This window comes from Hylobates moloch, unplaced genomic scaffold (assembly GCF_009828535.3).
Source record: "Hylobates moloch isolate HMO894 unplaced genomic scaffold, HMol_V3 SCAFFOLD_13, whole genome shotgun sequence".
Lineage (NCBI taxonomy): Eukaryota > Metazoa > Chordata > Mammalia > Primates > Hylobatidae > Hylobates > Hylobates moloch.
The window spans coordinates 51,683,639-51,704,960 of NW_026652288.1; the positions used below are offsets into that span (position 1 = coordinate 51,683,639).

A 21,322-nucleotide genomic window follows, 5' to 3' on the forward strand; every position below is an offset into this window, starting at 1 on the left:
AATTTCTAGGGCAAGAGAAAGATTGCTTTAAGGCAAATAAAAAGAATGATTGCCTTATGTTGGGGATGGGGTAGGGAATAAAAACGAGAAATATATTATCATAACAAACAGCACAAACTGAAAAAGAAAAAAGTTAGAAACAAGTTAATAAAATAATAGATAAAAGATTTCTGGCAAGTCATGAAAAGACTAGATTTCCTCTCTTTCCTCATCCTGAGCTATGAGAATACCCCAAGCCTAAGTCTGGGTTCTTTCCAAAAACAACCTGGGGCTGTTTGAGGGCTGGGTGTTATCCTTTTGGGCAGGCCAGCTATGCACTCCTAGAGCCTATCTCTGGCACAGCTGTTGAAGAAGTATCTTGAGCTCTGAACAAAATATCAAATATAGTAAATATTTTTTTCCTTTCCTAAAATTTTGAGCTGAGGGCCTATAATTTAATGTGAAACAGCCAGAGTACATTTAGGAAGACAGCAATTAAATTTCATACATCAAAATCAAGTATACAGAAAGTCAATATATAGAAATCAATTATACTTTTATATACCAGTAATAATTTTTATATACTGGAAATCGAAATTTTAAAATAACATTAACCAATTTGTAAAAAATATGAAATACTTAAAGATAAACCTGACAATTACCTGCACTCTAAAAACCATGAAATATTGCTGAGACAAATTTAAAAAGATGTAAATAAATGGGGAGATATACCATGTTCATGGATCAGAAGATATATTGTTAAAATATCTGTTCTTCCAAAATTGATCAATAGATTCAATGTACTACCAATTAAAATCCCCAAGGGCTTTTTTTTTTTTTTTTTTGAGACAAAGTTTAGCTCTTGTTGCCCAGGCTGGAGGTCAATGGCTTGATCTTGGCTCACTGCAACCTCCGCTTCCCAGGTTCAAGCGATTCTCCTGCCTCAGCCTCCTGAGTAGCTGGGATTACAGGCATAATGCACCACCATGCCCGGCTAATTTAGTATTTTTAGTAGAGGTGGGGGTTTCTCCATGTTGGTCAGGCTGGTCTTGAACTCCCAACCTCAGGTGATCAACCTGCCTCAGCCTCCCAAAGTGCTGGGATTACAGGAGTGAACCACTGTGCCAGGCCGCCAGGGGCTTTTTCAATAGAAATTGGCAAGCTGATTATCTCACATGGAAATGCAAAACACAAAGTTGAAGGACTTATATTACCTGATTTCAAGACTTATTATAAAGCTATAGTAACAAATACATACAGATAGAGGAGACAGGCATTATGGCTCACACCTGTAATCCCAACAGTTGGGGGGAGCTAAGGCAGGTGGATCACTGAGCCCAGGAGTTTAAGATCAGGTCTGAACAACATGGTGAAACCCTGTCTCTGCAAAAAATATAAAAATTAGCCAGCTGTGGTGATGTCCGCCTGTAGTCCCAGCTACTCAGGAGGCTGAGGTGAGAGGACTGCTTGAGCCTAGGAGGTGGAGGTTGCAGTGAGCTGAGATCACAGCAGTGCACTCCAGTCTGGGCAATAGAATGAGACCCTAAATTATATAATTATAGACTTAAATGCAAACCTAACACATAGAACTTTTTTTTTTTTTTTTTTTTGAGATGGAGTCTCGCTCTGTCACCCAGGCTGAAGTACAGTGTCACAATCTCGGCTCACTGCAACCTCTGTCTCCCATGTTCAAGCGATTCTCCTGTCTCAGCCTCCCTAATAGCTGGGATTACAGGCGTGTGCCATCACGCCTGGCTAATTTTTTATGTTTTAGTAGAGACGGGGTTTCACCATGTTGCTCAGGCTGGTCTCGAACTCCTGAGCTCAAGCAATCCACCTGGCTCGGCCTCCCAGAGTGCTAGGATTACAGGTGTGAGCCACCGTGCCCAGCCCTTTTTTTTTTTTTTTTTTTTGCCCAGGCTGGAGTGCAATGGTGCAATCTTGGCTCACCGCAACCTCAGCCCCCCTGGTTCAAGTGATTCTCCTGCCTCAGCCTCCCGAGCAGCTGGGATTACAGGCATTTGCCACCACGCCTGGATAATTTTGTATTTTTAGTAGAGATAGGGTTTCTCCATGTTGGTCAAGCTGGTGTTGAACTCCCGACCTCAAGTGATCTGCCCACCTCGGCCTCCCAAAGTGCCGGGATTACAGGTGTGAGCCACCACACCTGGCAGAACTTTTTTTTTTTGAGGCAGGGTCTCACTCTGTTGCCCAGGCTGGAGTGCAGTGACAGCACAACCATGGCTCACTGCAACCTCTGCCTCCTGGGCTCAAGTGATCCTCCTATCTTAGCCTCCCAAGAAGCTAGGATTACAAGTGTGTGCCACCACACTGGCTAATTTTTAAATTTTCTGTAGAGACCGGGTCTCACTATATTGCCAGGGATGGTCTTGAACTCCTGGGCTCAAGCAATTCTCCCTGCCTTGGCCTCCCAAAGCACTGGAATTACAGGTGTGAGCCACCATGCCCAGCCTGAACAACTCTGTTAAAAACATAAGACAAGCTGCAGACTAGAAGAAAATATTTGTAAAGCACATATCTGATAAAGAATTTGAATCCAGAACATATAAAGACTTTCAAAATGCAATAAGAAACAATTTTTTGAAATGAGCAAGTGATTTAATCAGACACTTCACCAGAGAAGATATATGGATGACAAATACGCATGTGAAAAGATGCTCAACCTCGTTAGCCATTAGGGAAATGCAAATCAAAAGTGAAGTGAGATACCACTTCACACTAAGTGGCTATAATCAAAAAGAGATAATAACAAGTGTTGGTGAGTATGCAGACAAATTGGAACCCTCATACACTGTGATACCTACCTATTAGGAAGGCTAAAAGTAAAAAGAATAATGATACCAAGTGATGGCAAGGATGTGGAACAACTAGAACACTCACACACTGCTGATAGGAATGTAAAATGATACAACCACTTCTGAAAACAGTGTGATGCTTTTTAACAAATTAAGAACCATACATCTACCATGTGACTGAGCCATTCACTCCTAGATATTTACTTAAGAGAAAATGACACTTTGGGAGGCCAAGGTGGGCAGATCACCTGAGGTCAGGAGTTCTGGACCAGCCTGGCCAATATGGTGAAACCCCAACTCTACTAAAAATACAAAAAAAAAAAAAAAAATTAGCCAGGCGTAGTGGCACATGCCTGTAGTCCCAGCTACTTGAGAGGCTGAGGCACGAGAATCACTTGAACCTGGATGGTGGAGGTTGCAGTGAGCCAAGATCATGCCACTGCACTTCAGCCTGGGTGACAGGGTGAGACTTCATCTCAATAAAAAAAAAAGAAGATGAAATATGTCCATACAAAGACTTGTACATGAATATTCATCATAGCTTTATTTGTAATAGCCCAAAACTGAAAAAATCCAAAAGTCCATCAACAAGTGAACAAATACATTGTAATATATTCGAACAATAGCATACTCTTCAGCAATAAAAAGGAACAATCGAGAGGCCAAGGTGGGAGGATCACTTGAGGCCAGGAGTTTGAGGTTGCAATAAGCCTTGATCACGCCACTGCTCTCCAGCCTGGGCAACAGAGCAAGACCCTGCCCCAAATAAATAAATAAATAAAAACTATTAACACAAACAACAATATGGATGAATCTCTCAAGGTAATTTCGCTGAACAAAAGAAGCCAGACACATCCCTCCTCAAAGAGGATTTACTGTATGATTCCACTTACATAAAATTCTAGGAAATGCTAACTAAGCTAGTGACAAAAAGGCAGATTAGTGGGCTGGGCACGGTAGCTCATGCCTGTAATCCCAGCACTTTGGGAGGCTGAGGCAGGAGTTCGAGACCAGCCTGGCCAACATAGTGAAACTCTGTCTCTACTAAAAATACAAAAATTAGTCAGACATGGTGGTGGGCATCTATAATCCCAGCTACTTGGGAAACTGAGGCAGGAGAATCCCTTCAACCCGGGAGGTGGAGGTTGTAGTGAGCCAAGATTGCCCCATTGCTCTCCAGCCTGGGTGACAGAGTGAGACTCTGTCTCAAAAAAAAAAAGTTTTAAAAAGCAGATTAGTGGTTCCTAATCTGTGCCTGGGAGTGGAATCTTAGGGCTGTCTGTCCCACCGGTGCCTACTCTTCTGGGCCACGTGGTGGGTTGTAGCTACTGCATGAGAGTCGGAATTTGCGCATTGGGATGAAAGAGTGAGAGAGAGGGATTATAAAGGAGCATGAGGAAATTTTTAGGGATGATGATGATATGGTCACTATCTTGGGTGTGGTGACATTTTCATTTTCATAGGTGTATAAGTAGCTTATCAAATTGTATACCTTGGCTAGGTGCAGTGGCTCATACCTGTAATCCTCGCACTTTGGGAGGCTGAGGTGGGAGGGTTGCTTGAGCTCAGGAGTTTGAGACTAGCCTGGGCAACACAGTGAGACTTCGTCTCCAATTAAAAAAAGAAAGGAATAAATTGTACACCTTAAATATATATGGTTTATTGTATGTCGGTTATATGGCAATAAAGTTGTTTATTCAAATACATGTAGACACCAAGCACAAATTACCAACTGGGTCCTGAGCATGCCAATGGATGGAGAATTCACCAAAAAGGTCAGCCCCACACCTGGAACTTGAAGATGAGGAAATCCCGAGTGGAATCACCAACAGCTAATTTGAGCTGGCTAATCAGTAACAGGTTGGAAATGCCTTCTTCTGCCATTTCTCTCCATGTCTGACCCTAGCCAGCTAGCCAGTTAGTTTCTGGAAGGAGCCCTGGTCTGGGATGAACATGACTCTGGCAGCCTCCTAAGATTGTCCCTCTCTGGCTGCCTTTGGGAAGAGCTGAGCTCAGTGTTGAGGTATTTTCATAACACAAGAAGAGGAGCGGAGGAGAAGCAATGAGGGAATCAAAAGGAGGTGGAGATGAGTTGGAAGGGTAGCTATTCAGAACTGAGTCATCCAGGGGCTGGAAGGGAGCTAAGAGACCACATACTTCAATAATTCTTGTTTAGGGATGAGAACACCGAGACCTTGACCTTTTAGTCACACAGAATTGAGGCTCTAATCCGGGTTTCCCTGTTTCCCATCTCATCTATTCCTATCACCCATTGCCGTTATGCCGAGTGGGAACTATTCACGGTATGCGAGCTGATGGCTTTCCTGGCACTCAATACGTTAAAGTACCTAGTGTAATAAGAATAGAATAGTCTGGGGTCTGAAGGAGCTCACAGTCTAGCAGAGACGGGTCTACACACACAAGTGACTCCAATAACGAAAGCAAGATAGTAACAAGTGTTATAAATGGCCGGGCGCGGTGGCTCACGCCTGTAATCCCAGCACTTTGGGAGGCCGAGGTGGGCGGATCAAGAAGTCAGGAGATCGAGACCATCCTGGCTAACACAGTGAAACCCCGTCTCTACTAAAAATACAAAAAAAAAAAAAAAAAATTAGCCAGGCGTGGTGGCGGGCGCCTGTAGTCCCAGCTACTTGGGAGGCTGAGGCAGGAGAATGGCGTGAACCCGGGAGGCAGAGCTTGCAGTGAGCCGAGATCGCGCCACTGCACTCCAGCCTGGGCGACAGAGTGAGACTCCGTCTCAAAAAAAAAAAAAAAAAAAAAAAAAAAAAAAAAAAAAAAAAAAAAAAAAAAAAAAAAAAAAAAAAAAAAAAAAAAAAAGTGTTATAAATGAGGTGCTACAGAGGAGGGGAATCTTTTCCGTCCAGAAAAGAGAGATATGGTGATGGGAAGGGAGCAAGGAAGTCCTCATCTAGGAGCCCAACCCCCCCAGAATGGTAGGTAGACACTCCTTAGCAGGTGTTCCATAAATATTCGTGTCTTCGTCCCTTCACATTCTGACCCCAGTCTAACTTTCCTTCAGCCTACCAAAGCCCTGTGTTCCCCCACAGAACGCCGCTTCGTGCCACTGTGCCTTCTGCATCCCAAGTTCTCTCCTCCTGGAATGGAATGTTCTTGCCAATAATGAGCGAGCGGTGCCATGAAACGGAGCTCGGGAGGGTACACAGCATACAGTAACAGTTAAGCGCGCAGGCTATCGAGGCCAGCCTCCGGCCCATCCGTAAAAAGGACATAATAAGATTTATTTCATAAGGCTGCACCGTGGATTAAATGGACATTCCGGTAAAGCTTTTAGTCCGGCGCGGAACGAGGGCTCAAGTAATACTCGCAACGTTCGTGCGAGCGTGGCCACCTTCTCCGCCCGTCCCGTCCCGTCCCGCCCGGCGCCGCTCAAGAGCCGCCCCCTGTCCCCCTCAGCGGCGCCCAGGCACCCAGCAGCGTCCGCGCTGCCACGTCGCCTTCGCTCACCCCAGCAACAGCCGGGTTGACCAGATTGGGCCCTGAGCTGGGTACCCAGGGCACCGGGCCGCGCCCCACACCCTGCCTGCGCCCTCCGATTGGCTCCTGCAGGTGCCCGTCGTCAGAGGCCGTTGCTGATTGGCTTAGATGGGGGACGGGGCGGGCCTCTAGGAGTGAAGGAAAGGCGGGGACCCGGATGTGTGTGGTGGCGGCGGCCGAAGAGCTTGTGTGCGGAGCTGAGAGGCCTATGGATGAGGAGGACGCGGCGGCCCCGGTAGGCGGGGATCGGGGGCGGGGTCCCGGAGGCCTCGTATCTCCCCGGAGTCCGAAGCGGAAGGCGGGGGTCCTGGGCGGGGGCTCCGGGGCCAGGGGCGGGGCCCTGCGCTCTGGTCACTGGGCTTCTTCTGTCGGTGCACCCTCGGCCCAGTGCAGGGCCTGGGGAGACTGGGCGTAGGCACACGGATGGGCTGGGGCCCCGCTGCTCCCGGGTCTCATCTCAGTGATCAGGCCGTGCCCGGGGAGGAGACAGGGCCCAGTAGGGCCGCCACTCGCCGGCGCCAAGACTGTGGGGTCTAGGCAACCAGCATCTACCTGGGGCCGAGTCCTGGCTGAGTGCCCGTGAGTGGAATCTTAGGGCTGTCTGTCCCACAGGTGCCTACTCTTCTGGGCCACGTGGTGGGTTGTAGCTACTGCATAAGAGTCGGAATTTGCGCATTGGGATCAAATTCAGCCCAGCCAAGGCTTACTAAGTACCTACCGTGTGCAAAGCAATGTCAGGCCTTAAGAAAACCCCTGTCCCAGGGTTTGGGGAATGGGGAGAGAAGAGTACTTCACCTCTTTCTCACTTTTGACTCCCAGGAAAAGTCATTCATTCATTTATATGTAGGCACTGATGGTTGTTTAAATACCTGGATCATCCCACTCCCATCCATCGGCGCTGCTACCGACTTAGTGGATGTCATTTCTCATGCGAACTGCTGCAACAACCTCTGAATTGTTTGCCCACATCTGTTCTTGATCCTCTTGTGATCAGTTCTCCAACCAGCAGCTGGAATGATCTTTAGGAATTGATTAAGATCGTGGCTTTTTTTTTTTTTTTTTTTGAGATGGAGTTTCTGTCGCCCAGGCTGGAGTGCAGTGGGACGATCTCGGCTCACTGCAAACTCCACCTCCCAGGTTCAAGCAATTCTTTTGCCTCAGCCTCCTGAGTAGCTGGGATTACAGGCGCGTACCACCACGCCTGGCTAATTTTTTTGTATTTTTAGTAGAGACGGGGTTTCACCATGTTGGTCAGGCTGGTCTTCAACTCCTGACCTCGTGATCCTCCCACCTCGGCCTCCCAAAGTGCTGGGATCACAGGCGTGAGCCACCAGGCCCAGGATCGTGGCATTTTTTTTTTTTCTTTTTTTTTTGAGACAGGGTCTTGCTCTGTCAGCCAGGCTGGAGTGTAGTGGCACAGTCAGAACTGACTGCACCCTTGACCTGCCAGACTCAAGCCATCCTCAGTCTCCTTAGTAGCTGGGACTACAGGTGCACGCTGCCACACGTGGCTCATTGTTTTAATTTTTAGTAGAGATGAGGTCTCACTATGTTGCCCAGGCTGGTCTGGAAGTCCTGGCCTCAAGCGATCCTCCTGCCTCAGCCTCCCAAGGTGCTGGGATTGCAGGCATGAGCCATCATACCTGGCCAATCATGGCATTTCCTTGCTTACAACCCTCCAGAAGTTTCCATCTTGGAATAAAATCCAAAGTCCTTACCATTGTCTGTAGGGCCATGATCTGACTCCTGCCTTATTCTCATCTTGTACATTCTCCCTCACATTCCCTATACACCAGCTGTCCGTGCCTTTTTCTGCTTCTCTACCATGCCAGCTCTCTTCCACCCAAGGACCTGTGGCTGCCCTTCCTGCCCAGAATATGCCTGGCTTGTCATATGCCTAGCTCCTTTTCAACTCAAATGTCACCTCCTTAGAGAGACCGCCTCTGTCCACTCTGTCCACTGCCTCCAGATTCTTTATCATATCACCCTGTTCTTTTCTCCACTGCCTGAAATTATGTCTGTTTATTGCCTGTCGTGTCCACCTCCCAGCCTGTGAGAATGGGAATCCTGTCCATCTTGTTCACAGCTCCATCCCTAGCACAGAGAAGAACGCACATAGTAGGAACTTGGTAAATGTTTGTTGAATGGAAGAAAGAAGATGGAGGTTGTTGAGGTCAATCTGGGCAGCTGGCCTCAAGGCCAGTGCCTTCTCTACATTCTGGGTTACAGAGGCTGAGGTGCTTTACCTAGGGCCCTGCTTTCTCCTCAATCCCCTTCTCCCCTTGGCAGGTTTGTTCTCATGAACAAGATGGATGACCTCAACCTGCACTACCGGTTTCTGAATTGGCGCCGGCGGATCCGGGAGATTCGAGAGGTCCGAGCTTTCCGATATCAGGAGAGGTTCAAACATATCCTTGTAGATGGAGATACTTTAAGGTGAGTTCAGGGGAATGCCTCCACATTTTCTTCTCTGTTCCAGATCTTGGAGAGGAAAGGGTTTTTTTCCTGCACAGGGAAGGGGGGATGCTCTTGACTCCAGAGGCCTTTCTTTTTCTTTTTTTTTTTTTTAAGACAGAGTCTCGCTCTGTCATCCAGGCTACAGTGCAGTGGCATGATCTCAACTCACTGCAACCTCCGCCTCCTGGGTTCAAGCGATTCTCCTGCCTCAGCTTCCCAAGTAGCTGGGATTACAGGCGTGCACCACCACATACGGCTGATTTTTTGTATTTTTGGTAGAGACAGGGTTTCACCATGTTGGCCAGGCAGGTCTCAAACTCCTGACCTCAAGTGATCCACTCGCCCAGAGGCCTTTCTGAGTGGAGCAGTGTGTGCTGCCTCACCCTGCACTCACCTCTGTCTCTGTCACTGGGTGGCTCTGTCCTCATCCAGCAAGGAGGGGATCCAGCTGGGTAGGGGAAGGGATCACGTCAGACACAGGAGGCTGCTGGGGTCTCAGAAGCTTCCTAGGTGCTTTGTTGAGAAGACTCCAGTGGGGTACCTGAGTCTCCTGCCACTGTCTCAGGGATTAGGTCTAGTGAAGAGTGGCTGTTTCAGAGATAGTTGATTTCCTGTTTGGGGAAGGGCCATTCTATAGTGTACCCTGTCCACCAACTCCTGTATTTCCAGCCCCTTGGCTTATGTGTGTGTTTCCTCCCTCTTTTCTGGCTTGAACCCCTTCCCTGACTCCTTCTGAGCCCATGCTCTCACAAAGTTCCACTGAAGGGGGAAGAAAGTAGTACTGTTTAACTAGAGGCAAGAAAGCTGAGGAGTGGGAACTGGATCACTGTCTTCCAATCGATGAAGGGCTTTGGTAAAGAGGATAGAGACCAGCCATTATTCTCCGGCTCCACTGAGGACAGAGCCAAAGGAAAAGGGCCGAAGCTGCAGCATGAGAGATCGAGGTTACACAGGGTTGTGAGACCTCTCTTAGGCAAGTAAGGGAGGCTCTACATTCTTTTCCTCCTGGAAATGAAGAAACCAGGCTTGCACTGGTCTGGTATGGGTTGGATTCCAGCTGGAGGCTGCGAGAGGAGTAGGGTGAGGTGACCTTAAGTATCTGGTTATGATGTCTGCTAATGTACTGAAGTGCAGCCTGATGGATTCTCCTGTGTGCTGGCCCTTGCAGGGTAAGGGTGGGAGAAGCTGAGGCCCTCCCCCTACTCTTGGGCTAGGCTGCTAATGGAATTCCCCCTTCATTCCTCCTTCAGTTATCACGGAAACTCTGGTGAAGTTGGCTGCTACGTGGCTTCTCGACCCCTGACCAAGGACAGCAATTATTTTGAGGTGATCAAGGCAGTGGGTGGGCAGAGCAGGGGGTGAGCTTGGGGGTGAGATCATTAAGCCCCAAGGAGCTCCTTTACTAGATATATGGCCTGGGCCTTTTAATTTTCCATCAGGGCTGTCCTGTTGGCTAGGAAATAGGTGCAGGATAGCATGGCCCCTCATCTGAGAGATAGGTGCCCTGGAAACCTGTCACCCTGTCCCTTCTGCTGTCCTACCCCTTACCTAGGTAGACTTTGACCCATATCCCAGACTTGACTCATGTGCCCTAACCCAAACCCACCATACAGGGACGTGAGTCCTATCTTTCTCCAAAGCTTGGGAGTGATTTTCTAAGTGAAATAGGCACCCGCTCTCACCAGTTCCCCGCTCTGAGTATCTTATCTTTTTTCCTGATTCCCATGTCCTTTTCTCTATGAGCCTCAGCCCCCTTTAATCTCTAAGTCCCCTTCCCCCACCCCTAGCAATTCATCCCATTTCCCAGCCCTGCTGACTGTGCCCTGCTTTCTTCTCTCCAGGTGTCTATTGTGGACAGTGGAGTCCGGGGCACCATTGCTGTGGGGCTGGTCCCTCAGTACTACAGCTTGGATCACCAGCCTGGCTGGTTGCCTGACTCTGTAGCCTACCATGCTGATGATGGCAAGTGAGTTGCCTCCTGTGGAACCCGGCCCTTTTCCTATGGATTTGGGAATCTTAGATCTGAAGAAGTACCTTGGGTTGGCTTTTCCCATTGGGTGTTTCATAGACATTTCTGGTCAGGATAGGGAAGTGGCCTGGCAGCTACCCTTGAAGGCTTACAGACTAGAGGAGGGTGATGCTCACGCCACGACATAAGTGGGTACCATCACAGAGTGACCAGGAGCAGCAAGATGAGGATGAGGCTTCTGCTGTCAGGGCTGGGGAGAAGTTGGGAGGCCAGGCTCGGGTCCTGTGTCTGTACTACTCTGTCTGCAGGCTGTACAATGGCCGAGCCAAGGGCCGCCAGTTTGGGTCAAAGTGCAACTCCGGGGACCGGATTGGCTGTGGCATTGAGCCTGTGTCCTTTGATGTGCAGACCGCCCAGATCTTCTTTACCAAAAATGGGAAGCGGGTGAGTGGGAAATCGTGGGTGGGATTTACATGGCTGAAATCTGCCCAAGGATTTGTGGGGAGTGATTAGGAAGAGTCTGCTGGCTGGGGCTTGCCCAGGGACCCTTGCACTGAGTTCCCATCTCCTCCAGTCCAGCCTCAGATTCTCCTGAAGTCTCCTGTGTGTAGGAGAAGATACTTCCCGTGGCCAGAGGAAGCTGGGACATTGCCCAGATGACAGGCAGAGAGAGGCAAGTTAGTGGAGCAGAGGATGAGCAGGAATTGTGGGGAACAGAATTGGGTGATTTGGGGGAAAGTTTTGAGCAGATAAAAGAGAGGGGAAGATTATGGCCTGGCCATGTAAGCTGGAGGTCCTCTTTGGGTTTTGACTTGAGTACTTTTGGGGGTATGTCCTTTCTGTGTCCTGTTTTCCTTGTTGCACATCTCTTTCACTATCCTCTTCATAGAGAGACTAGGCGTGGTGAGGAGATGGGACAGGAGCCAATAGTAGAGACATGCAGCTCTCTCCCTTCTATCCAACTCCATCTCCCACATTGGGAAATTGGTTTCTCAGGCCTTGGCCAAGGGGTCCTGCTGCCTTAGCGTCTGCGCTTTGGCACTCTCCTGTCCAGCACACGTACTGAAAGTGTTTGGCAGCAAGTTAGGAGACTTGTGTTTGTCTTCTAGCTCTATAGATACCTTGCTCAGCCAGGGGTACTTAGCACATTTGTAAACCTTTCTGCACCTCTGGGTTGCTTTTTTTTTTTTTTAATCTGTCAGTGTGTGTGATAATTATTGGTTGCATCATCTTAAAAGTACCCTTGTGAGAATTAGGTGAGCTATGGAAAAGCAGGCCAGGTGGCAGCTCCCTCTTTCCCCCCACTGCAGGTGGGCTCTACCATCATGCCCATGTCCCCAGATGGACTGTTCCCAGCAGTGGGCATGCACTCCCTGGGTGAGGAGGTGCGGCTGCACCTCAACGCTGAGCTAGGCCGCGAGGACGACAGCGTCATGATGGTGGACAGTTACGAGGATGAATGGGGCCGGCTACATGATGTCAGAGTCTGTGGGACTGTAAGTAGCGGGTGGGAGGGTGGGAGGGGCTGGGTCAGAGGAGGCTGGGCAGAACACCTGTGGGCACATGGTCATGTCTGAATTGCTGGGAATGGGGAGTCGGGACAGTGTCCGTGTGGGGTTCGGCAAGATAGCCTAGGCTCTTGACATGAGTCCTTGAGTACAGATCTGTGTTTTCTTTAGCATATATTCTCTTTTCTTCACTTCCTCGTCTTCGGGGAACTCAGGTTCATAGTTTGACCCTGGGAACAAGTAGTTCTGCTTTGCCTTTTTTGGTTCCTTCAGCTTCTGGTGTCTTCTACAGCCCTGCACACCTGCCTTTGAGGGGCTGGGGGTTGATCTGGAGGCAAAATACCTGGCCCAGGTTTTTCATTCAAAGTGTTGTGGGGCAGGTGTGGTCAGAAGTCCCACACATGTGGTGGAAGGTTCTTAGCCACCTTTTTTGAGGAAGCGTCAGTGTCAGTTTCTGTTGTCTTATCCTTGCATTTGATAGAGGATTAGAATGGAGGCAGGTAAAGATTCGGTGAGCATCCTTGCACCTCCAAACTTGCTTCATTTATCTTTTCCTCATACCTGCTTTAGTATGGATTTTAAGCTTCGTTGGGAAGCGTGTGGAGCTTGAGAAAGGGAAATTCTTCCTCCCCAGATTTTAAGTTTTGTTGGAAAATTCATGAACCTTGAGAAAGGGAAATTCTTCCTGTCTGCCTCAGTACACTGTGCTGCATTGGGAGTGAATGGACGCCAAGTCCAGGATCTGGCCCTGACCTCTAGTGGGCTGCTCAGCCCTCCCACTTTGAATTGTCCCTCTCCTACCCCCTTGCTCCTGGCCTGGCCTTTTTCTCCACCCTCTGGCCTTTCCACCCCAACCCAGGCTGTTTTCAACTCAGTCTTTGATAACAAAACAGAAGCAGTGGGGGGTGGGAGTGGATTAGGAGCCAGGCCTCCCCCGGTGGAGTGGAACTCAGGGTAAATGACAGGAAATGTGCCCTCCCGCTGCTTCTGACACTCTGCACCCCCTTCTGGCATCAGGGTCCCAGGCTGCAGTGACCAAGAGCTAAGAGGCCTCAGATGCCCACTCCGTGACTCTCATGTCTTTCCTTTTTTCCCCTCAATCTACCATCATTCTGACAATATCTACAGAGTTAAACTTGGGGCTGAGCCAGGGCGATGTTCCAGCTCTCATCTCTGACCTCTCCTCAAGAGTTTTTTCCTGGCATCCTTTCTCTGCCTGGACCTGTCCCCACTCTGCTCTCAGCTCCTCCCAGGCAATCTTTTCTAATTGATGCAGAATCCTGTAGACATTTATAAATAGCCTTCCTTCCTCCCCACCCTCCGCCCAACACCTTCAGCCACTTATTTAAGAGTTTTTTTCTTTTTTAGACATAAGCTGTTGAATTGGGCCCTTCTCTCAGACCCTCACCCCAGCTTGGGCCAGGTGGCAGGGTGGGAGCACTACTCCTGGAGCACCCGTTCCTCTGGGGCTGACTTGGACGTGAGCTTCCTGAGGGACATGTGCCTTTTTCCAGTCATGCCCACTTTCCTTTCTTTTTTTTTTTTTAAGATAGGCTCTCACTCTGTCACCCAGACTGGAGTGCTGGTTCACTTCAGCCTCCACCTCCCAGGCTCAAGGGATCTTCCCACCTTGGCCTCCCAAATTGCTGGGATTAGAGGCATGAGCCACTGCACTGGGCCTCAACAGTTGTTAGATTTGAGTCTTTGGATATAGACAGACCTGGCTCTTTTTTGAGTGGAATTCTTCCCCTGCCTCGTGTGGCCTGTTTCCCCCTCCTAAAGAGTCCACCTCCCGAGAGCTCTGAGGGGTTGAGGAATTGCTGGGGCACTTGCTCAGGGGTGAGTATTGCCTCTTGCCTCGTTCCTGCCTCCAGGCCTCGCAAAGTGAGGTAATGTGGTGGAGGGGAGCTGGGGGCGGTGGGTAACAGCTGGGGGATTAGACTCATTCTGTGTTTGTGCCCTGTTCACAGCTCCTCTGACAACTCCTTAGTGACAGGGGCAACAGCTTTGGTACACACAGGGTGGTGAAGGAGGCCCCACCCTCCCAGGGGTCCTCCCCAGACCCAGCCCAGAGGGAGGCCGTGTTGGGGCCTGAGCTGGCCAGTGGAGAGTGTGTACTCGGTTCCTGTTTCAGTTGCTTCTGGGCCCTCAGGGCACTGAGCCCTTCCTTGCTCCTGTCAAGAGGGATTAGGGTCTCTGCTGGCAAGGGGAGGAGGGCAGATACCAGCAGTGAAGAGGCTGGGAAGGTGCTACTGGTAGAGGGAGGGTGTGGAGTGCACGAGACCGTCCATACTCTGGTCCGCAGCCGCAACTCTGTGGCACTGAGTCACGTCTTTGGCTTCTTGGGGCTTTGGTGGTGTGTATGTATTGGGGAGAGACCCAAAGAAAGGGCTCCCTCTTCCCCCACCAAAAATGCAGAGAAACATTTCTGTTGATTGGACATTGTTTGAGAGGAGACACATAGGGTACAGTTGTCTGGGGAGTGGCCATCGTCCTGGTTGGCCTAAGGGACCATTGTAGTTGGAAGTAAGGGCTAAGATGAAAGATCATTTCCTTGTTTGTGATTGGCAATTCCAGTGTAACCCCATTTCCTGATTTAGGGAGAGGCAGCAATGTGTATTGGTCACTTCATTAAGTCTTCCCACCTGTTTTTGGAAATCCAGGTAATCTTTTTTTTGGAGATGGAGTCTGGCTCTGTCACCCAGGCTGGAGTGCAGTGGCTCGATGTCTGCTCACTGCAAGCTCCGCCTCCCGGGTTCATGCCATTCTCCTGCCTCAGCCTCCCGAATAGCTGGGACTACAGGCACCCGCCACCGCGCCCGGCTAATTTTTTTGTATTTTTAGTAGAGACAGGGTTTCACTGTGTTAGCCAGGATGGTCTCGATCTCCTGACCTCATGATCCGCCCGCCTCGGCCTCCCAAAGTGCTGAGATTACAGGCGTGAGCCACCGCGCCTGGCCGGAAATCCAGGTAATCTTATCTTGAGTTTACTGTTGAAGAAACCAAGGCTTAAGGAGGTGAATGTCATTTGCCTGAGGTTAGTGGCTGTTAAGTAATAGAAGTTAGGATTTGAACCCAGGTCTGTTGGATTCTGAGGTACAGATTGAGGGACCAGCATCAAGATCCTAACAGTTCAGACTCTTAAGCGTTAACCTTCACTCCTCCTCTAGGTTCCTAACAGCTATAGACCAAGGAGGCAGAGGAATGTACTCAAAAAAGAATCTGTCAGGGAGGCCAAATATTCCCCCCACTTCCACCCCTCTGAGTTCTCTGGGAAGGCTCAGGAGGGGTTGGGGGAACTTTGTCCAGGAGCAGGAGAGTGGATCAGGAGGTTTCTGATGGTTTTCACCGTGAGGGCTGGGCGGTCCCCTCTGAAGAGGGCACGCTGTACAAGCCTCACCTGTACACTGTACAAGTACCTAGTCGTCCAGGACATCAGCATTCTGTCCGAAGTGCTCTGCGGTTGGCAGGTGGAGAGTGGGTTTTAGAGACCCATGTTGGGGTAGTCCGTCCTGGCTTTTAGCGTGAGAAAGCACCTCCACCCTATCCGGAGACAGAAATGCAGCAACTATCCTCTTCTGAGCTGAGGCAAAGGGAAGGGCTGGGCGGGTATTTCTCAAGGATCAGGGTCTGGATCGGCTGTCTTTTGGCTCTGGAAATGGAGAACACTGTGTTTCCTACACCGAGGCCAGTTGGATAGAATGGGTCAAAGGCAGCTGTGGGGTCCCCCACCCAGTTCTGCAATGCTGGGTGGAGAGGGTGGGCTGGGGGCTGCTCTGCCTGGGTGGAGTCTAAACTAGTTAATGTGGATCAAGCCACACCCCTCCTGGCTTGCTGGGGAGAGAGGCAGAGGAGGAACCCAGGCTGAGCAGAGAATACACCATGAACAGAAGTAAAACAGTGTGGCCTTGGGAATGAGCTTAGGTGGTCCCCCGTGCATGTTGCTTTCCCCCTCATCCATCCCCAGTTATCTTTGGAGAGGAGGGAAGGATGGACTTGAGGTGGTGGGGCTGAGATCCAGGGCTGAGAAAGGCACCAAGCCCCTCTAGTCCTACTCTCAGAAGGGGTTAGTAGCACCCCGCTCGAAGCACCTGAGCTAAGCAGCCGGCCATCTGAGGCTGGGAGTGGGGATGCGGGAGCAGCCTCTGCTGGAGACACGCGCAGGCTTCTGTGCTGATGCAGGTGGGCATAATTCCTTTCCTGTTCAGGCAGGAATCTGTGAGAGGTGAGAGGCCGGCATCCCAAAGCTTGCCAGGGAGACATGGAGGAGGTCCCCAGGCAAAATGTTTCCTTCAGGGCTGCAGGGGCGAGAGGGTAGAACAAAGTCTTGAGGGGCAGTTGGGCTCATTAAAAGGAGATTAAGGAATCCCAGGTGAGGCTGAAGGTGGGGGAAAGAGGGGATGGGGTTGAGTCATCACCCCACTATTACCATGACAACTGACAAATAAATCCTCCCAGATTGGGGGTTGCCGCCCCGTCGTGCCCAGGCAGGACCATTGTGGGACTGAAGAGCCCCAAGAAGCTATCAGTCATCTCCCCTCTCCTACCTCCACGCCCCTACTCCAGCTTGAATGAGCAATGAGGGGCTGGGAACAGCTAAGCCTGCCTCTGTCTTCATTTTGACCTCTCCGCTCCCTCACATGAAATGAGGGAGTAGAGCTGGGCGTTCTGGGTCCCTGGGCTCCCCTCAGCACCTCCCTGACCCAGCTAAGAACAGCTGTGTTCACAGCCAAGTAAAACAAGGACCTTGAGAAATTATGTCAGGCCCATCCCAGGCAGAATTGGCTTCTGAACTCACCCCCTTCCCCTGAATATCTGGGGTTGGCACCTAACTTCTGCATCCTCCCTGTCCTCATTAGGCCCCCTGAGAAAGTCACCAAGTTTCCTCTCAGCTAGTCTTGCTTCTCCTTTCCCCTGTGTTTGGGACCCTGGGCGGACCTTTCCCAGCAGGAAAGGCTGCAGGGTTCTTCAGCGGGCGAGGATGCATCTAGAGCCCCCTGGTGTGCCGCTCCCCTAGCTGTGCTGCTTTCCCCAGCCTCCCAGAAAGTGTGTGGGGGAGGGGAAGGTGGGCATTCAGCAAGGGGTGCTCTCCCCTTTGCCTCCCACCCCGTCCTGCTCTTCCATGCTGGCCTAGAACTTTGGGGCCACATTGTATCTCTAGGATTCTTTCCCTTTCAGCCAGGAGTTTTTGTCAGACCTGGGAAAGTGGGACCCAGAGTGCCTTGGGCCCAGGTTTCCAGGGTGAGTGTCAGCCTGTCCCCTGACCCCTGTCTGGCTCTTCCCCCACAGCTGCTGGAGTACTTAGGGAAGGGCAAAAGCATCGTGGATGTGGGGCTGGCCCAGGCCCGGCACCCACTCAGCACCCGCAGCCACTACTTCGAGGTGGAGATCGTGGACCCTGGAGAGAAATGCTACATTGCCCTGGGGCTGGCACGGAAGGTGGGCACAAAGGCTGAGCTTTTTTGCCCATGGAGCTGCTCAGGTCTGGGGCTGTTGGGGCAGCGCCAGGAAGCTCTTAGGAGAAACCAGGGGAGCCCAGGCTTTGGAGGGAGGGTGCTAAGCTGAGATGGAACACAGTTGTATGTGTCTGCTGTGTAAGAGTACACACCCCATGTGACCAAGGACCTGAGACAGGTCGTGACTGCACCACACACTAAGGCCTGGGGGGTGGGGTGGGACATGCCATGGCTCTGGCCTTAAAAGCTTAACTAACACTTTCCTCACCCTCCCTGGTTCCCCTGAAGCCCCAGTGCCTGCAGGGTATGAGTGTGCGCGGGGTTGGCACTCTCTGGGTTGTGGTCTGTCCCAGAGGTTCAGATGCCACTCGCCACTCTCTCCTATCTTCTTGTTTATGCATGGGACCATAGATTTTCTTTTCTCTTCTTGGTGCAGGACTATCCCAAGAATAGGCACCCTGGCTGGAGCAGAGGGTCTGTGGCTTATCATGCAGGTGAATAGCGGGCTGCCTGGGAAAGGTGGGATAGTGGGAGATGTGGAGGCATAGAGACATCCACTTTCCCCTCTCCTGGCCCCTCACAAATGGCCTTGCTCTTTGCCCTGCTGCTGGCTGACCTCCCCTTCCCAAATCGCTAGTGCTTCCTCCTCATCTATGTTTTCCTCCCAGCTCTGGAAACCAGGGGAGCAGGACAGGAGAGGGAGATCTGGGCCCAGATGGGACATTCCAGGCCTCTGAGCTGGTACCCCCGTGCCCTTCCTGCAGATCCTCATTTTCTTTTTTCTTTTCTTTCTTTTTTTTTCTGCTTGGTTTCCTTCAGGGCTTTAGGGCTTTCTTTAGAAGAAAACTGAGCCCAGAGTTCCCTGACCCACCTGCCCCCGCCTGCCCTGCCTGGGTGTTCATTCCTTCCCTAGGGCACCCTCCTCTGACTCCTTTCCTAAGGGTTCCCCCTTACCCTTACCTTGAGCAGATGGATACTACGTCTCTTTATTTTATTTGGTGCCCCCTTCCCACATCTCTCTCTCCAATTTTTTTTTTTTTTTTTTTTTTTTTTTTGAGATGGAGTCTCACTCTGTCGCCTAGACTGGAGTGCAGTGGCACGATCTCGGCTCACTGCAACCTCTGCCTCCCAGGCTCAAGTGATCTTCCCACCTCAGCCTCCCAAGTAGCTGGGACTACAGACGGGCGCCACCACGCCCAGCTAATTTTTGTATTTTTAGTAGAGATGTTTCGCCATGCTGGCCATGCTGGTCTCAAACTCCTGACTTCAGGTGATCCATCCGCCTCGGACTCCCAAAGTCCTGGGATTCCAGGCGTGAGCCACCACGCCGGGCCTCTCTCTCCATCTTTGTTTCCGCCCTGACCCTTCCCTTCCTCTGAGGGGTGGGAAGTGTTCAGCTTCACGAGCTACTCTGGGGGTGTGGTGTCAGCCCTCCTTCCTCAAGTGTGTGTCCTCTTCCCTCCCTCCAACAGACGATGGGAAGATCTTCCATGGCAGCGGCGTGGGGGACCCCTTTGGGCCACGCTGTTACAAAGGGGACATCATGGGCTGTGGAATCATGTTCCCCCGGGACTACATTTTGGACAGTGAGGGTGAGTGGGGTGGGGGTGGCCAGCCGGGCTGCTTGGGGCAGAGGGTGGAAAGGCACCACAGGAGCTCAGGTTTCCTGGTCTCCTAGGGGACAGTGATGACAGTTGTGACACAGTGATCCTGTCTCCGACTGCCCGGGCCGTCCGGAACGTGCGGAATGTCATGTACCTGCACCAGGAAGGGGAAGAGGAAGAGGAGGAAGAGGAAGAGGAAGAGGATGGGGAAGAGATAGAGCCGGAGCATGAGGGCAGGAAGGTGGTGGTGAGTAGGGAGAGTTTGGGGTGGGACCACGGTTCTTGAGTCTGGGCAAAGGGTGGGTATTAGTGGGGAACAGAACTCACAACCAGGGTGGGAAAGACGGGAAGCTCTGGCGTTGCCCAAGGGCTGTTCCGAGCTCCAGGGGTTGCTGGGATGGGGAGACGGTCTTGGGAGGCTGTTTTCCGGCTTCAGCACGCCCTCTGGTGGTCACTTCCTATATCACCTTTACTGCCCCCTCCAGCCCCGCTGGAAGTTGGGGTGATTGGGGTTCAGGCCTGTGGAGCTCCAGCATCCTCAGGGAAGAGGCCACAGTCTGCTTGCTCCATTCTTCTCCCCACCTCCTCCCCAGGTTTTCTTCACTCGGAATGGCAAGATCATTGGGAAGAAGGATGCTGTTGTTCCTTCTGGAGGCTTCTTCCCTACCATTGGAATGCTGAGCTGCGGGGAGAAAGTCAAAGTAGATCTGCACCCCTTGAGTGGCTAAGGCCTCCCCTCCAGACCTGCTCCTTCTCCCTGCTCACCCTCTGCTGGGCCAGGCACCCAGTTCCTGACTTCCCAGAGGCTTCGTTTACCCAGCAGGCCCCTGGAGGTGTGTAGTCACTCTGTCCCCACTGGCTCGGGCCCCGTCACGCTTCTCTGTGCCCACATTTCTGACCTGGTGCTGCCACTGCTGTCAGTCCCTGGGCCTGAGTCCCTGGTTGGACAGGAATGGACCCAAAGAATGATGTTGGTATGTGGGTGGTCCCATTCGCTTCGGTCAGTGGGCTTCTGGGTCCCCCTGTCCCTCACTGGCCCTGTGTGGGTGGAGAGGTGTGAGCACCCTATCTCAGCTGCTATTTGGGCATGACGCTTTGTAGAGGGTGGAGTAGACAGCCCCCTCCCCTACTCCTTGAATTCCTCTTTCTTGTTTTCTTTCCTCGTTGTGTGAACCAGTTGCTGCTGTCATACCCCTGGCAGGGCCAGGGGACCTCTCTTTGGTCATCTCTGTCCTTTCACTGGCTGCTGCCCCAGGAAGACTCCTCTAGGCTCTCCATCTTTCCCTTGAGAGCTGGCTCCCCACCCCAACCTGCTCAGGCACCACAGAGGATCTGCGTCTCTGGCTCCCCATACCTTGGACCCACATGGGTGGGTGCCTGTTGCATGTTTAAGAGAGGGGGGCTGTGAGGTGACAGGGCACTAGGGCCTTCACTCCTTTCTCCCCTTCCATCCTTTCTTTACCTGTGCCACCCATGTCCCTAGCTCCTGGGTACTGGGGCTGAGGCTCTGGCGCCTGTCTCCCTGCCAGCGTGAGGGCAAGACCCCAGAGCCTTAGCTGAGCAAGCCCAGAGGGGCAGCATGGCCCCTCCCTCCCCTTTTCCTGCCCCGTCCCATGCCTCAGCTTGCTGCTTGTGCCAGTTGCCTGTTTTGCTTCAGTGTTTGATTCTAGCACTTACATGTGTCCTCCCCACCAAGCCCTCTATCTCCTTCTAATCTTTCAACCCCTGACCCCCTCCCCATAACAGTGACTTTTCCAGGGAGGAAGAGGGTGCAGGAGCTGTTGGCCTTGGTTTGCACAGAGCGGGTAGGGCTGTAGGGAAAGCGGGTGAGGTGTTGTGCTGCTGGGCCTCCTTTGGCCCTCGCTCCCCGCCCTACGATGTATGAAATGTATGTACAGACCAGAGATGTTTATACAGCCAATAAAGATGGAGTTTCCGTATTTATCAGTATGGCCGGAACCAGGAGCCTTTCCAGTCCACAGGGCTAGGAACAGGACTGCTGGATGGGGGCAGCCGA

At 51.4% G+C, this 21,322-nt stretch overlaps 1 protein-coding gene across 2 annotated transcripts; it reads left to right on the plus strand.

The window, feature by feature from the left end:
* The first annotated feature begins 6,462 nt into the window (after positions 1 to 6,462).
* On the plus strand, positions 6,463 to 21,249 carry SPRYD3 (SPRY domain containing 3). 2 transcript variants are annotated; one of them, XM_032173647.2, is made up of 11 exons: positions 6,463 to 6,546; positions 8,601 to 8,747; positions 10,019 to 10,094; positions 10,610 to 10,734; positions 11,046 to 11,181; positions 12,048 to 12,233; positions 17,535 to 17,684; positions 18,138 to 18,195; positions 19,174 to 19,293; positions 19,380 to 19,552; positions 19,899 to 21,249. In XM_032173647.2, the coding sequence occupies exons 1-11, from the start codon at positions 6,524 to 6,526 to the stop codon at positions 20,031 to 20,033; spliced, it is 1,329 nt and encodes a 442-aa protein (XP_032029538.1). In that variant the 5' UTR covers positions 6,463 to 6,523; the 3' UTR covers positions 20,034 to 21,249. The 2 variants fall into 2 exon arrangements, with proteins under 2 accessions (XP_032029538.1, XP_032029539.1); XM_032173648.2 differs by lacking the exon at positions 12,048 to 12,233.
* The last annotated feature ends 73 nt before the right edge of the window (positions 21,250 to 21,322 follow it).

Excerpts from the sequence above, each read along its gene's own strand:
- SPRYD3 (XM_032173647.2), top strand. The coding sequence starts at position 6,524 with ATGAGGAGGACGCGGCGGCCCCG. Across the intron at positions 18,196-19,173 it reads GTCTGTGGCTTATCATGCAG|ACGATGGGAAGATCTTCCAT; the intron begins GTGAATAGCGGG and ends TCCCTCCAACAG. Across the intron at positions 19,553-19,898 it reads ATGAGGGCAGGAAGGTGGTG|GTTTTCTTCACTCGGAATGG; the intron begins GTGAGTAGGGAG and ends CCTCCTCCCCAG.